A 13,492-nucleotide genomic window follows, 5' to 3' on the forward strand; every position below is an offset into this window, starting at 1 on the left:
GGCTACACTCTCCAGACCCCCTTGCTGTCTTAGCGGCTGTGCCTCCCTGGTTGCTTTTCCACAGAATCTTCCAGAATTGCTCTCTTTTCTGGGCCGGCCAGTGGTGGGGAGGGCGTTCCCGGGCTTGCAGACCGGTCTCGCGGGTCACCGACGTGCATCCGCCCGGCTGTCCCTGAGAAGCTCCCGGCTCCATCTGCTCACCCTCCCCCACCGAGCCTGGGTCGCGGGCCGTTTCTCGCGCGCTCTTCAGTGGAGTCCGTACCCGTTCCCGGACGCTCGGCCCGAGGAGGCAGGCTCCGGGAGCCCCGCGGATGGCCGGGCCGGGCCGAGACCTCCGCTCCAGGCGCTCGGACTTCCGGGGACCAGGCTCGGCCTTCTCACTGCGGGCGCGGCGGCTTCACCTCGCTTTCCAAACAGCACAGCGGAAAACCTCCGCCACGCTAACCTCCGGCCCCAGGGAAGACCCGAAACCTCTTCCGCGGCCTGCGCATGCGGACTCGGCGGCCGCCGCACAGCCGCCCGGGCCGCCTCCCTCCCGCCGGCCGCGGCCGTTTGGAGCTCCCTGACAGCTCCACGACCAGCGGACGCTGCCTCGTCTCGTGCCTCCACGTTGTCCTATCAGAGATGGGGCGGGGCGGCGGCCGCCGCAGCCTATCAGCGCGAACCACGATCCCGGCGAGCCCAGCAGGCGCGGGGCCAGGGGGCAGGCGATTGGGCGGCGGCGGCGCTCGGGGAGTAGCGTCGCCCGGGTCCCGCCCACCGCTGCCTTCCTCCGCTGGGCGCCAGCTGCCGCTTAGGCCTGAGCGAGAGGCGACGGCGAGCGGGCGCAGCTGCACCGGGAGCGCCGGCGGGGCTGCTGGGCCCCGCGCCGTCTCTCCTCCTCACTGCCAGCGCCCTCGGACATGGTGGCCCCCGGCTCCGTGACCAGCCGGCTGGGCTCGGTGTTCCCCCTGCTGTTGGTCCTGGTGGACCTGCAGTACGAAGGTGAGTCCTGTCCTGCTCTGGCCGGGGGAGCGGGCGCCCGGGCCAGGCCGCCTGGCGCTTCCCCGCCGGCGTCCCGGCGCGAGTCAGCCGGCGGCCCGGGCCGCGGGGCGGGAGCCGGGGGCTCCGCGCGGGCCGGCTGGGCCTGGAGCCCGCCCCGGGGCGGCGGCCGGCGCCGGGTTCCGGGTTTGGAGGCAGGAGCGGGGCCGGAGGGGGTCTAGGGGGCCGGGGCGCGCGGCAGCGACTTCGGGCGTGTCCTGGGACGCGGGGACTGGAGCAGCCGTCGGGCCCCGGCCTCGCTTGGGACCCTCGCCTGGCGCCTGGGGACACTCGGTCAGGGGTGCTGGGAGGAGGCGGTAAAGGTGGCCCAGGAGGAGGCTTCTTTCGTTTTGGAGTTCCGGGAGGAGGGGGAGTGTGTCTGGCGGCGTGGAGCGGGAAGGACAGTGTTGACTGTAAAAAGTTGAGGGACCATCGCGCTACTCTGCTCTGCGGGGGATAGAAGTTGTTGTGTTGGTGCCTCGAGGAGCCGGTGCCGGAATTCAAGGTCCCGGAGGACAAGGCGCTAAGTTTGTGGTTTTATTATGGCCAGCATAGTGCCCTTCAGCTTAGGGCTGGCTTTCGTTTTTCCGAGTTCTCGGGGGGAGGGGTGGCGGGGGGGGGTAAGAGCCCGCTTAAAAGGTGCAAACGCTTAAATTTCGCTTGGGTCCTATTTTTTTTTTTAATGTTTTTATTTCTGAGAGAGAGAGAGAGAGAGACAGCATGAGCCGGGGAGGGTCAAAGAGAGGGAGACACAGAATCTCAAACAGGCTCCAGGCTCCGAGCTGGCAGTCAGCACTGAGCCCGATGTGGGGCTCGAACCCACGAACCGTGAGATCGTGACCTGAGCCGAAGTCGGACGCCCAACCGACTGAGACACCCAGGCGCCCCGCTTGGGTCCTATTCTTAACAGAATAGCAAAAGTAGACGGCTGTCCCATCTCTGATGGCAGGGAGTGGAGTGAGAATTAAAGCTGAAGATGCCAATTGAACTAACGCTTCCAGCCTGGTGACTGTGACAAATAATTCGGCATAATGACTTAACACAGTCACTGGTCTACTTTCTTTCCTATGCAAATGGCTAGTAGTCAAGGGGTCACCCATTCCAGTAGAAGACTTAATGTTAGGTTTAGAGGGAGTGAGGAGCCGAAACTGGGACTTGGTTATGGTAGAATCCCCTCAAAATTCTCGACATAAAAAAAAAAAAAAAAAAAAGTAAGGCACTCCACTTTTTAGGTCTCAATGACGTTGTTCTCCTGGTGACCACATTCTTTTTTAAACCAAAAATCAGAACATACAGAGTGACAATATTGGGACAAAGATTTGACATTGATGTTGCTCCAGACAGTCTAGGGAATTGAGATTTGAATGGCTGGACCACTTTAATATGGGTCATGTATGTATTCCAGTTCTCTTGCATTTTCTAATGCTAACCACCCCCTCCACCCAGCCCCATTGTCACATTTATGGCCATTTACTATTGGTGATTTATTTTAACTACTTAAGTGAAAGTTGCCAATGTTCTATTTAATATTTTTTTAAAATGAAAGTGCACATTTTTATGTGATTTGCTATTTCTACTAGTTTTTGGACTACCTTTTTGGAATTGCTGTCCTGCATATCGTTCTGTAGGACTCTCTTTTTTAAATTAATTTATTCATTTTGAGAGGGAGACAGACTGAGGAGGGGCAGAGAGAGAGAGAGAGAGAGAATCCCCAGAAGGCTTTGCACTATCAGTGCGGCTCGATGTGGGGCTCAAACTCCTGAACCGTGAGATCTGAGCCACCCAGGCTGGTTCTGGAGGACTCTTAATACTTCATTTCCCTTCATTTTCCAGAAGAGAAACTTCATTAGGGAGATTTTCTGTATAGGAGGCGTTGGTGACACTTGTCAGCAGAGAGCCGGAGTGCTGCTCTTCTCACTGCCTGTATGAGGTAGAGAGACTTGGTACAGGTGGGAGGAAGAGAGGGAAAAGATGTTACATTTATTAGAGGTCTTCTGTGTGCCAGACACATTTCTGTGAGTGATGTCTAATTCATGTAGGTATTTAATACTATTCTGACTTTACAGATGTGTTTAATTAAGTGTAGCTAGAAGATTTAACAGAGCTGTTAAATCTACGAACCGTAAGTTAGTCTCAGTTATTTGACTCTGAAGTTCATCTTGTGTGCAGGCTGGAGACAGAAATTAAGTGGCCGACAGCATCATGTGGGCCCAAGCACTTGTAACTGGTGGCCGCTGGGAAAAATCAGCATTTTGTTTGTTTGTTTGCCACTGGCAGTAATGAACAGAAAGTTGGTTTCCTGGCATATTTAAAAGTGGCCCTCAAACTTGAGTGTGCATCAAAATCTTACCTGGAGGGCTTTTTAAAACTGAGTGCTGGGTCCCCCTACCACCGTTTTTGATTCAGTGGTCTGGGTGGGACCTGAAATTTTGCATTTCTAAAAAGAAATCACTGGTGTGAATCACTGGTGTAATAAGTCATATAGAAAAGTAAAATTAGGTGTCTGCCATGTACTAGACACTAAATTCGGTGATGAGGATATAAAGATAAGAAAGAACCTCTTACCCTAATTGGCAAACTGTTAGTTCCTGTTTTCCAGAATAAGTTGTGTTTGGTTTCAGGAACCTGAGAGTCCTTCAGGGGGATTGAGGTCTGAGGTTTGGAGGGAGAGGAGCTGAAGGAGAAGGGTGTGAGAAGGGTGAGTGTGAACGAGCTGCATGTGACAGAGGGTCACCAGTAATTAGCTTAGTTGGCCTAGTTATTTTCTGATTTAAAAATACTCGACTTTGGTTTTTTTTTTTCCTAGGCTTTTCTGTTAATTGTAATCCAAAGAAAGACACCAATAGTCTTATGAATGGAAAGATTACCTCTTTTAGCACTCCCTTTCAAAAAGACCCTTGAAAGAAGGAAGTCCAAAGCACTAGGTTAGGAATAGAGTTTTTGGAGAAGAAAGAAAACTTTAGTAGTATCTAGTATTCTTATGTTACAGATAACGTAGCTATTTTAATTCTTTTCTAATAGTCTATTCTGTTTGGTGCCTTGAGTAGGAACACGGCCTGGGAACCAAACCTTCTTTTAACTCTTTTTCTTCCTAACATGCTGCCGGGACTCAATTTTTCTTTATTTCACTGAACTGACCTGACTAGACAGTTTATTGGGCCATAGGAAAATAATAGTTGGAAAAATTTAAGTATAAGTGATATTGATAATCTGTATATTCACCAAACCTAATGAGAGTATGTTTTGTCTTCTCTAGGATTTTCTGATATTGTTTAAATTTGGAAATAAATAAAAGCAGAGGAAATGAGTGACTTTCAGTGATTTATATATACTAAATATTTTATATATTTATGTATTAATTAATTAATTAATTTAGTTTTTAATGTTTATTTTTGAGAGAGAGAGTGAGTGAGTGAGCAGGGGAGGGACAGAGAGACAGGCAGACACAGAATCCGAAGGAGGCTCAAGGCTGTCAGCATAGAGCCCAACGTGGGGCTCCCAACTCATGAGCTTCCAGATCACGACCTGAGCTGAAGTCAGATGCTTAATCGACTGAGCCACCCACGCACCCCTATACTAAGTACTTTAGCAGATGGTCAGATAGCTTCTGGAATTATTTTAATTTTTTTTAATGTTTATTTTTGAGAGACAGAGGGACAGAGTTTGAGTGAGGGAGGGGCAGAGAGAGGGAGACACAGAATCTTAAACAGGTGCTGAGAGCTCAGAGCCCTATGTGGGTTCCAAACCCACTAACCGTGAGATCATGACCTGAGCCGAAGTGGGACACTTAACCAACTGAGCCACCCAGGCGCCCCTGGAATTATTTTAATGTGATATGCTGTAGTTAGTAGTGTAAAAGTTCCAATTTATTTAACTAGTTAGCATTTGCTGAACAAGAGCCTGAAAATGCAGTTTTGATTCTGTGGGACAGATTGTCCTTTGATGGGAATCCTAGTAGTAAGTATTAGGCTTTATTTTCGCATATGAAGCGCATTGTTTGTGGTTAAGTTGAATTTCTAGTGTCATGGTTTGCCTTTGATTAATGTCCAGCAGTTTATCTTTGTTTATATGGAGGTATCACGGGAACCCAATTACCTGCTCTTTAGAGCTAAGACATTTCAAGTGTAGATTTATTTTTCTTTCAAGATCTTTAGAAAACTGTTTTTAAAATTTTTTGTTTATTTATTTATTTTGTTTTGTAAATTAGATGAGTTTGCGACATTTGGAGTTCTAGTTATGGGAAAGACTCATTTAATCAGTCCACAGAGGTTTACACTGTAGTGCTTTCTGATGAGATACACACACATAGTGTGGAACTCAGGGTTTTTGTCATTGAGTTTACAGACCACTTGGGGGCATAAGATATGCTTTGTAAAGCATGTGTATCCTTTTCCCTCCTTCCGCAGTTTCGATTTAGTGGTTCACCTTGTAGTCACTCCTTTGAAAACAGCCTTTAATTTCCTTGCCTCTGTATTTTGTTTTATTTACCTGGCAAAATTCAACACTGTTGGGAGCCATTTCTGGACTCACTAGTCGAGAAAACTCCTTGTGAGGTTAAGGCAAGTTTGCATGGCCTCTTGCTGTCAGATGACGACCAATATCCACCCCCATCCAATTATTTCTGCTTGCGCACCGACCCCGAAGGTACCTTGTTGATTGATATCGGGGGTGACTTGTCCCCTTATTCTGGCCCTGGTATGATGATTGCACCTTGTGAAGGAAATTACTGTAAGAACTTTTTTTCTAATTATGGGAACAGACATCGTGTCTCCAGCAGGTCCTGTTCTCGATACTTCCCTCGAGCTATAGACAGACTAATGACCCTTACTCATAAAAGATTGACCTTTTCGTGTACAGTTCTGTTTCTACCATCACATTAGTCCAAGAGGTTCATACAGCTCAATGTGTAAATCAACTAACCAAAAATGTTTCTCATGCCCTAGCTATTCAAGAAATCATAGACAAAAAACTAGACACAAAGATAAATGCACTCGCAGAGGCTGTCCTATGTATTGGAAATGAGCTGAACTCTTTAAGGTACAGTTGGCTTTCCGGGGCCATAAGGAATATAACTGGACAATTAAGTCTGGCCCAGAGACAAAGAGCCTAATTTAGAGTTAAGGTACAGATAAGGGCAGAACATAAGTTACTACATATACCTCTGCTGATTGGTGATGTATAGCAATCCCTTCCTCAAGGCCTACATTCCACAAATACCCTCCCTTATACTGGCAGCTGGGGTGAGGATAGATAAGAGTAGCTAAAACATAAACCCAAATACAAAGGCTGATACATTTATGGCCCCCATGATGCTTACGCATTCAGCATCAAAGAAAAGGCTTGCTCAAACAATTTATTAACAAGCCTAATAAGATTTACTCAACCTCATTGTAAGTACGTGACTCGCTTGTAGCCTGCTGATTGGGAGCCAAGTCATCAAGATTGTCTAAAGGCCTACCTATGCAAAATAAGATTGAGTTTGTTACTATCTTCGGCTGGGGGACTGATGTCAAGAATAAATGGGGTGGGATACTTCTGTAAAACCTGTTTCGTACACCTTCTGCTGATCAAAGCATCTTATCACAAATAATTAGCCACTGTAAAAATTTTATTTTCTTATGTTACTGTTTGACCTATAAATAAAGACAGCAAAACCTACAGGACAGAGGTGCCTGCCAGGTGATTAGATAGAATCACGGAGCTCTCTTTCTTCTCACTGACTCCGGCCGTCCTTCGGGAACCACTGGCTGGAGTTGCACTCCGGCACAGCACCTCTTCACTCCTACGTGGCAGGCTTGTGTGTTGTACCTCAGAGTTGGACAGGCTGCAGAAAAATGGAGACAACCTTGCTGACTGGTTTCATTTTAAGATATAATCTCAATTTCAAATGCACACTGAATACTGCCAACATTCCTACAATTGCCTAGTATGTCTATTCTTGAAAATCTTCATTTCAGACCTTTTCTTTCCTTAAATCGCCAATGTAACCTCCCTTTCCTCCCTTCCTTTACCTCATTCTCTTAGACCTTGTCTTATTTGAGAAAATGAAAGCCGTCACAGGGCAGTTTCCTCTTCTTTCTTCCACTGAAGTCACTAGCTTACCTGTATCGGTACCCAGTTTGCTACTTTTCTTATATTAATATGGTTAAAGCATTTCTATTCCTGGCAAAGTCCCGTTCCTATACTTCTGTCCTGGATTCCATTTCTCTCATCTTCTGTAAGTATTGTTCCTATAGTTATCGTTTCTCTCCTGTGTCATCACTTTGTTCTTCTCTGTGGGATCCTTGACATCAGCACTCCAACATGCTGTACTGTTTCCATCCTAAACTGTTCTTTGATGTCGTGTGTCCGTTCAGCTACTGAACTGTATCTTTGCTTCTCTAGACAGCAGGACTTTGAAGAGTCGTTGATAGTCTCTGTTTCCTCCTCTTCTGTTCTCTCTTCAACACGTTCCTCCACTGATATTGCAAACCCTTGCATATCTGACTCTTATTTACTTACACCTCTTTCATCTTAATCTTCCCCTCATCATTAGGCTCCCACCACACCAACTTCTTTTACTTCCAGATGCCAACCTCATTCCTGAATGAGAGTCTTGATTCTTGTTCCCACAGTCTGGAAAGCTTCATTGAATGAGGTCTTCAAATGAGCATTCATATTTCAGAGAGGCCTATCCTGACATGCTCTCCTTCAGTTAATATACTGCCTCTGTTTACCTTTTTGAATTTTCTTCATAAAACTTCACGTTGTCTGAATTACCTCATTTACTTTTCTTGCCTGTATCTTGAGAATGTAAGCTTTGTGGAAAGAGTTTTTATATCTGTACCTAAAACTCGTTGAGACGAAGTAGATGTGCATTAAATATTTTTTAAATTGGTGACTGAAGTTGACTATTTGAGCTGTTTTTTGTTTTAAAGATTCTTCAAAGTTATTTTCTAAGTTCCTTGAGCAAGGGATCCCATCACAACATTTATGCCTTCACAGTTACTTGAAGCAAAGACAAACAATGTCCATTGAAACTGAGCAAACCTGGTTACAATAGCTTTTATTTGCCTAGTTCACGTAAGGAAGATTTCAGTGCAGACATTTAGTTCAGATGTACTACGCAACTACTCAGCCTCTTTTCCTTTCATTTTGGGCTGAACCATTTGTTAGGTCATAATGACCATTAGGGATTCCAGCTCAGTGTATTTTTATTGAAACTCTTTTGTCATTGGTCCTTGGTTGACTGTGGAATTGCTAAGATAATGCACTTTTTGCTTTTTCTGTGGCCAGTTTCCACTTTTTCTGTGTTTCTGCCATGAGACCTCTTTCAGACTCTTGCCTCGATCTTGCTTGAATCTTGGATTCAGATCAGATCTTTTATAGACAGTATTTTGTCTTTTTTTTTTTTTTCCTCATGTGCCTTTGTAGAATGACCTTTGGATTTTCCTCATCCCTCACATTCTTTTTCTTTTCCTTTTAAAGATGTTATTTTTAAGTAATCTCTACGCTTACTATGGGGCTTGAACCCAAGACTCCAAGATCAAGAATTCCACGCAGTACTGACTGAGCCAGCCAGGGCTTCCTCTCATCCCCCACATTCTTTGTGCTCCAACCTGAATAACCACCCTGGGCTAGCTACTGGCGCTGTCACCTGGCCTTGGCTTGAACCTTAGTATCTTTGACCCTGGTTCTTGCCTTTTTTGTCTTGATCTTCGACCCTTGATTGTGATTCTCACCACATCATATTTTTAACACCTCAACTTTACATTTCTTAAAATTCTTTATCTTTTGCTCTCCAAAATATGATGGATTCTAGTACTAACTTCATTGAAGGACTTAACTACTCTACCTTTTTTCTTATGCTTCCTGTATATTTTGCTGATCTGTGGTTATGCTCATCTGGGGAGAAACCTACTGTTTCATGTTGATTAGGAAATGGCATGATGTTTGGTTTCCTAATCAGAAAACAGGAGATCGCTTGTTGTCGCTGTCTCTCAGTATGTGGCAAAGGGATAAAAAGTATACATGGCTCAAAATAGGGTTGCAGTGGCTACAAAAACAGCCATGATTTATAAATAATTTTTTCTTTTGACCTGTTAGTGTCTTTATGAATCTTTGGTAGTATCAGTTTGATTTGGTACTTGTTATTATGTATCTTGGATTCTATTCTAGTTTTTTTTTTTTTTTTTTTTTTTTTTTAGATTTTACACTAAGTATTTTGTTGTATGCTGCTGTCAGTGTAAATAAAATATATATACTGTTGTGAAATAGAAATTTATGAAAATGCAGAAAGATAGATGTTGAGGATTGACAAAAGTAGAATTTTAGTATGGCACGTGTTTAGGGATAAGCTTTTCTACAGACTCCAAATTTAGTTCTCCTTTGAATATTCACTGGTTCCTGAAAAGTGGCCTAGAAAACCAGCCACAGATTTATTTTTCTACAAAAAGGAACAGACTTTCAGGGGTCTGAAGGGATTCCTGCTTGAAGTTACTCTGGTCAGCAGGGGGTGTGTATAGAACACTGTGCAGACAGAATTGTTTCCCATCTGCAGCTCTTGAGAGAACTTCACAGGGTTGTGCCCCTGCCTCCAGGGGAGCTATTGAACCACTTGCTTCATAGCCACAACTAGGGAGGACCAGACATCGGATTTTATTATTCTGATAACTTGTGATGGATTTAAGAAGGAAGATGGTTACATCATTCCATGAATATTGAGTCTCTGCTGTGTGTAAGCTACTGAATTAGGTGATATAAAGAAGAAAAGGTAGTTTCTTCTCTCAAACTTGCTTCTTACCCAGGTTGGAGTGTCAGGGGTGGTGAGAGGCCAGCGTATTGACACAGTGGTGTTACAACTTAAAGTCGTGTACTTTAGAGTGTGGAGCTGTCAAAGGAGCACAGAAGGGGCTTCGTCCCACCCACCCTCTCACAAAGGAGCCAGCTTATGAGGGCAGAATTGTGATAGAGTAGAAATTTCCCAGGGGGCATGTGGGAAAGGCCTGTTTGTGGAACAGCAAGTGCAAAGGGGATGTGGCATGAGATCATAGTCTGTTCAGGGAAGTACAGCCAGTTTGTTTTGATCAATAGGAGTGCAGAGGAAGAAAGAGGTGGAGGAGTGAGGGTCTTGACGAGGCTGGACCCACATCATGGGATCTGATCACGAAGGGTCTTGTTTGCCTTCAGATCTGAAGGGGTTTATTTTTATTTTTTAAACATGTTTATTTTTTTAACTTATTTACTTATTAATTAAGTAAGCTTCATGTCTAGCGTGGAGCCCAACATGAGGCTTGAACTCATGACCCTGAGATCAGGGCCTGAGCTAAGATCAAGAGTCAAATGCTTAACGGACTGAGCCACCCAGATGACCCAGATGCCCCAGATCTGAAGGGGTTTAGGTTGAATTTAGCCAGCGATGTGAAAATACTTCATCCTTTTTATGAGGTGTGCATGTTTAGGGATTGCTTTGGCAGCAGCATGGGGGCTGGAATTGGAAGAAGGTGAGAGAAGTTCCCAGTTGGAAGGCACAACATCTCTTGCAGGGAGAAAGGCACTTAGGCAACAACCATTACACTGTGGCGGGGTCTGTTATGGAGATGTGACTAAGGTGCACGAAGGCATAATCATTCCTTCTGGATGATTGGAGTGGGCCATGGAAAATTCTTATAGAGGAGGTGGTATTTACTTATCACATTAAATGGAAGTTATATTGGACAAAATTATAATGTAATAAAGATCTGAGTTTTATTTAGAAGGGACAGAGAAATGCTGGATACCTCTTTTAATCCCAGAAGGTGAGAGAAACTTAGTTTGAAGAGTAACTTAACTTTTGGGGTGAGAGTATGGCATAACTTTTTGGAGGGTTTGTACCAAATTAAACTTATCTGAGGGAATGGTACAAATGGAAAACTTAAATGGAAGTATTGGTATAGTTTACAGAAAAGTTCAAGGAAACCTCAACGTGCATGCTTATCTTTGGTGACCAGGGAGGTCAACCTCATGGCTACTCGAAGCTAGCCTAAGGCTTACCGTCATTGTCACCGTCTCCCAGGATATGCTTACCAGAGAGAGACTCTGCCATACCAGATTATGGGGCCCCCGTTTTTTGATGGATTTCACCTTCTTTAAGGTAATAAATATCAATGAAGTCACATAAGTAGGGGTCATTTGCATCAGTGACCAGTTTGTGCAATTTCGGTAGTGACAGATTTATGCGTTTTTCCAAGGGTAATACTTGCACCCTCCATTGCCTTCAGCCAGCTCTCCCACTTACCATGGTTTGGTTTCTTGATATCCTGAAAGATTTGAAATTTGGTCACCTGGTTGGTTCTGCAGCTTCCTCAGTTTCTTAGTATGTTTCCTCTCTTGAGATTGGGGAAGAAAATGTCGGGCAAAGTTCTTCAAAGCCACACCATTGGGGTCAAAGTAACAAGACATGGGCAGTTAGCAGGAGGAGGCACGGAGCTCCAGGTTGCTCTGGCAGTTGATGGTGGTCTCTGGTTCCTGCTTGTAGTTCTGGTGCGCCTGTGAGGGGAATGCATGACTGTGACGGGTAGCCTGCGAGGGGTCCTCTGAGGGCACTGTGAGGAGGTGGTGGAGAGTCATTTGGGTGTTGTGCTCTCTTTCCTTCCAACCACTGTGAAAGCAGGAAACCACAGTGACTCAGTGAGGATTGTCTCACCCGAAATGACCTGATAGACTAGTTCAGAGAACTTCGCAAATGCATTTTTGCCTCCTACTAGCCTTAGGTTCGATTCAGCCTTGGAGGTTGGATACCATTGTGCTAAAATGTTGTATGAAATGGTGGGTTGAATGAATGAAGCATGCAGGGCTTAGTAACTGTGGGACACCTAGCCTCGATTATATAGGGAAAAGGATCATGGGCTGTGCTGGAAAGGAAGCTGGGTTTTGGAATCAAATCTTGTTTTGACAGATACAGTAGTATGGGTAACTTCTTTAAACCTCAGTTTTCTGAGTTGTAGGAGTATGAAAGATGTTTACTTTCTAGGTTGTTGTGAAAATTAAGTGAAATCATGATGCTGAAAGTATCCAGCCCATAGTAGATTCTTAATTCCTTTTGTGTTACATCTTTCCTGTTAAACGTTTTCATAGTTGGGTAAGGAAAGCATTTTCACTAATAGTTTATCTCCTGCCTAAATTTCTTCCCTCCTCAAGCAGTCTGTAATCCTGTATTCAGTACATTGATCTGATCCTCCCTTTGAAAAATATATTAGGAAAATGTTTGAAATGAAACTTTAATGCTATTTTGGAAGACTACCCCCCTTCATACCCCCTGCATTTTGAGAATACACAGAATCCCATGAACAGGCCCCTGTAATTACTTGTGCCCCCTGTAATTGGCTGGTTTGTTTCAGAATTCACACACAGTGCTTTCACCATTCTTATTTGAGTCTTAGTCATTCTCTACTGTAATTTATCATGGCTTCTGTACACATATTTCTCCCTACATGAGCGATACACAAATTTTTGTTTCTTACACTAGACTCTATAAATGATTATGGATGGATAGCTTATAGTAGAAATTATCTTTAAAAAATGAAAATGAGCTATCTTTAAGGTTTTAATATCCCACCCCTAATCCCTTAAAGAGATTTAATATAACATTTTATTGTAGAAAATTACACACATTTTTAAAAGTGGGAAATGGCATTATGAACCCCTAGGTACCTATCTCCTAGCTTTAACAATTACCAACTCATGACTGATATTATTTCATCTATACCCATGGATTTTTTTTGGAACCTATCATACATGGTATCATTTCATCCATAAATATTTTAGAATCTGTAAAAGGTAAGGAGTGTTTTAAGTTTTAGTATTTCTATCACCTAAACTCTCTGCAGTATCTGATTATAATGCTGCCCCTTTGAACTACACTTTAACAAGTGAGGCAGCGTTTTTGTTGTTGTTTTGGGGGTGGGGTGGGGCAATGAAACCATTTTATTGAAGTGCTAGGGGGAAAGGTCCAGGGGTAGGAAGACAAGGAGATCCAACATCTTTGGCCCTGCTGGGGTCTCCCCAGCTTCATAGTCTGCTGTGCAAGGAGGCAGGCTTATTTTGCTTTTATTTCCTGGCTTCTTTGACTGCTTAACTGTAAAATATGGTATGTCTGTAGTGTTTACAAATATTCTTTATAAGAGTTTTCAATTGCAAATGATTATTCAATAAGGAACATCTTTAAAACACATTCCTCAGCTTATTAAATTTTTACTGTATTAGTACTTGAATACATTTTTACTGGAAAAAGTATAGGAATGTATATTTTATATATATATATATATATATATATATTTTTTAAGCATAAAAGAAATCAGAATGCATATACCGTAATGCAACTTGCTGTCCACCACACTTCTCCCCATTCTTGCCTGCCTCTAATCTCTTTTTCACACTGCAGCCAACAGGGGCCTTTTAAAAATGTAAATCAGGGGGGCACCAGGGTGGCTCAGTCAGTTAAGCATCCACCCAG

At 44.1% G+C, this 13,492-nt stretch overlaps 1 protein-coding gene and 1 pseudogene across 1 annotated transcript in view; one reads left to right on the forward strand and one right to left on the reverse strand.

Moving 5' to 3' along the window:
* Window positions 1-764: 764 nt before the first annotated feature.
* DNAJC3 (DnaJ heat shock protein family (Hsp40) member C3) overlaps window positions 765-13,492 on the forward strand; it is a 69,155-nt gene continuing 56,427 nt past the window's right edge. The window contains exon 1 of the mRNA XM_039245708.1: window positions 765-984. Within this exon, the coding sequence (XP_039101639.1) occupies window positions 903-984 (82 nt within the window). The 5' untranslated portion in view covers window positions 765-902. The remainder of the gene's footprint in view (window positions 985-13,492) is intronic.
* Window positions 9,446-11,607, reverse strand: LOC120240861 (annotated as a pseudogene).

This window comes from Hyaena hyaena, unplaced genomic scaffold (genome assembly GCF_003009895.1).
Source record: "Hyaena hyaena isolate Hyena2069 unplaced genomic scaffold, ASM300989v1 scaffold_263, whole genome shotgun sequence".
NCBI classification, from domain to species: Eukaryota; Metazoa; Chordata; class Mammalia; order Carnivora; family Hyaenidae; genus Hyaena; species Hyaena hyaena.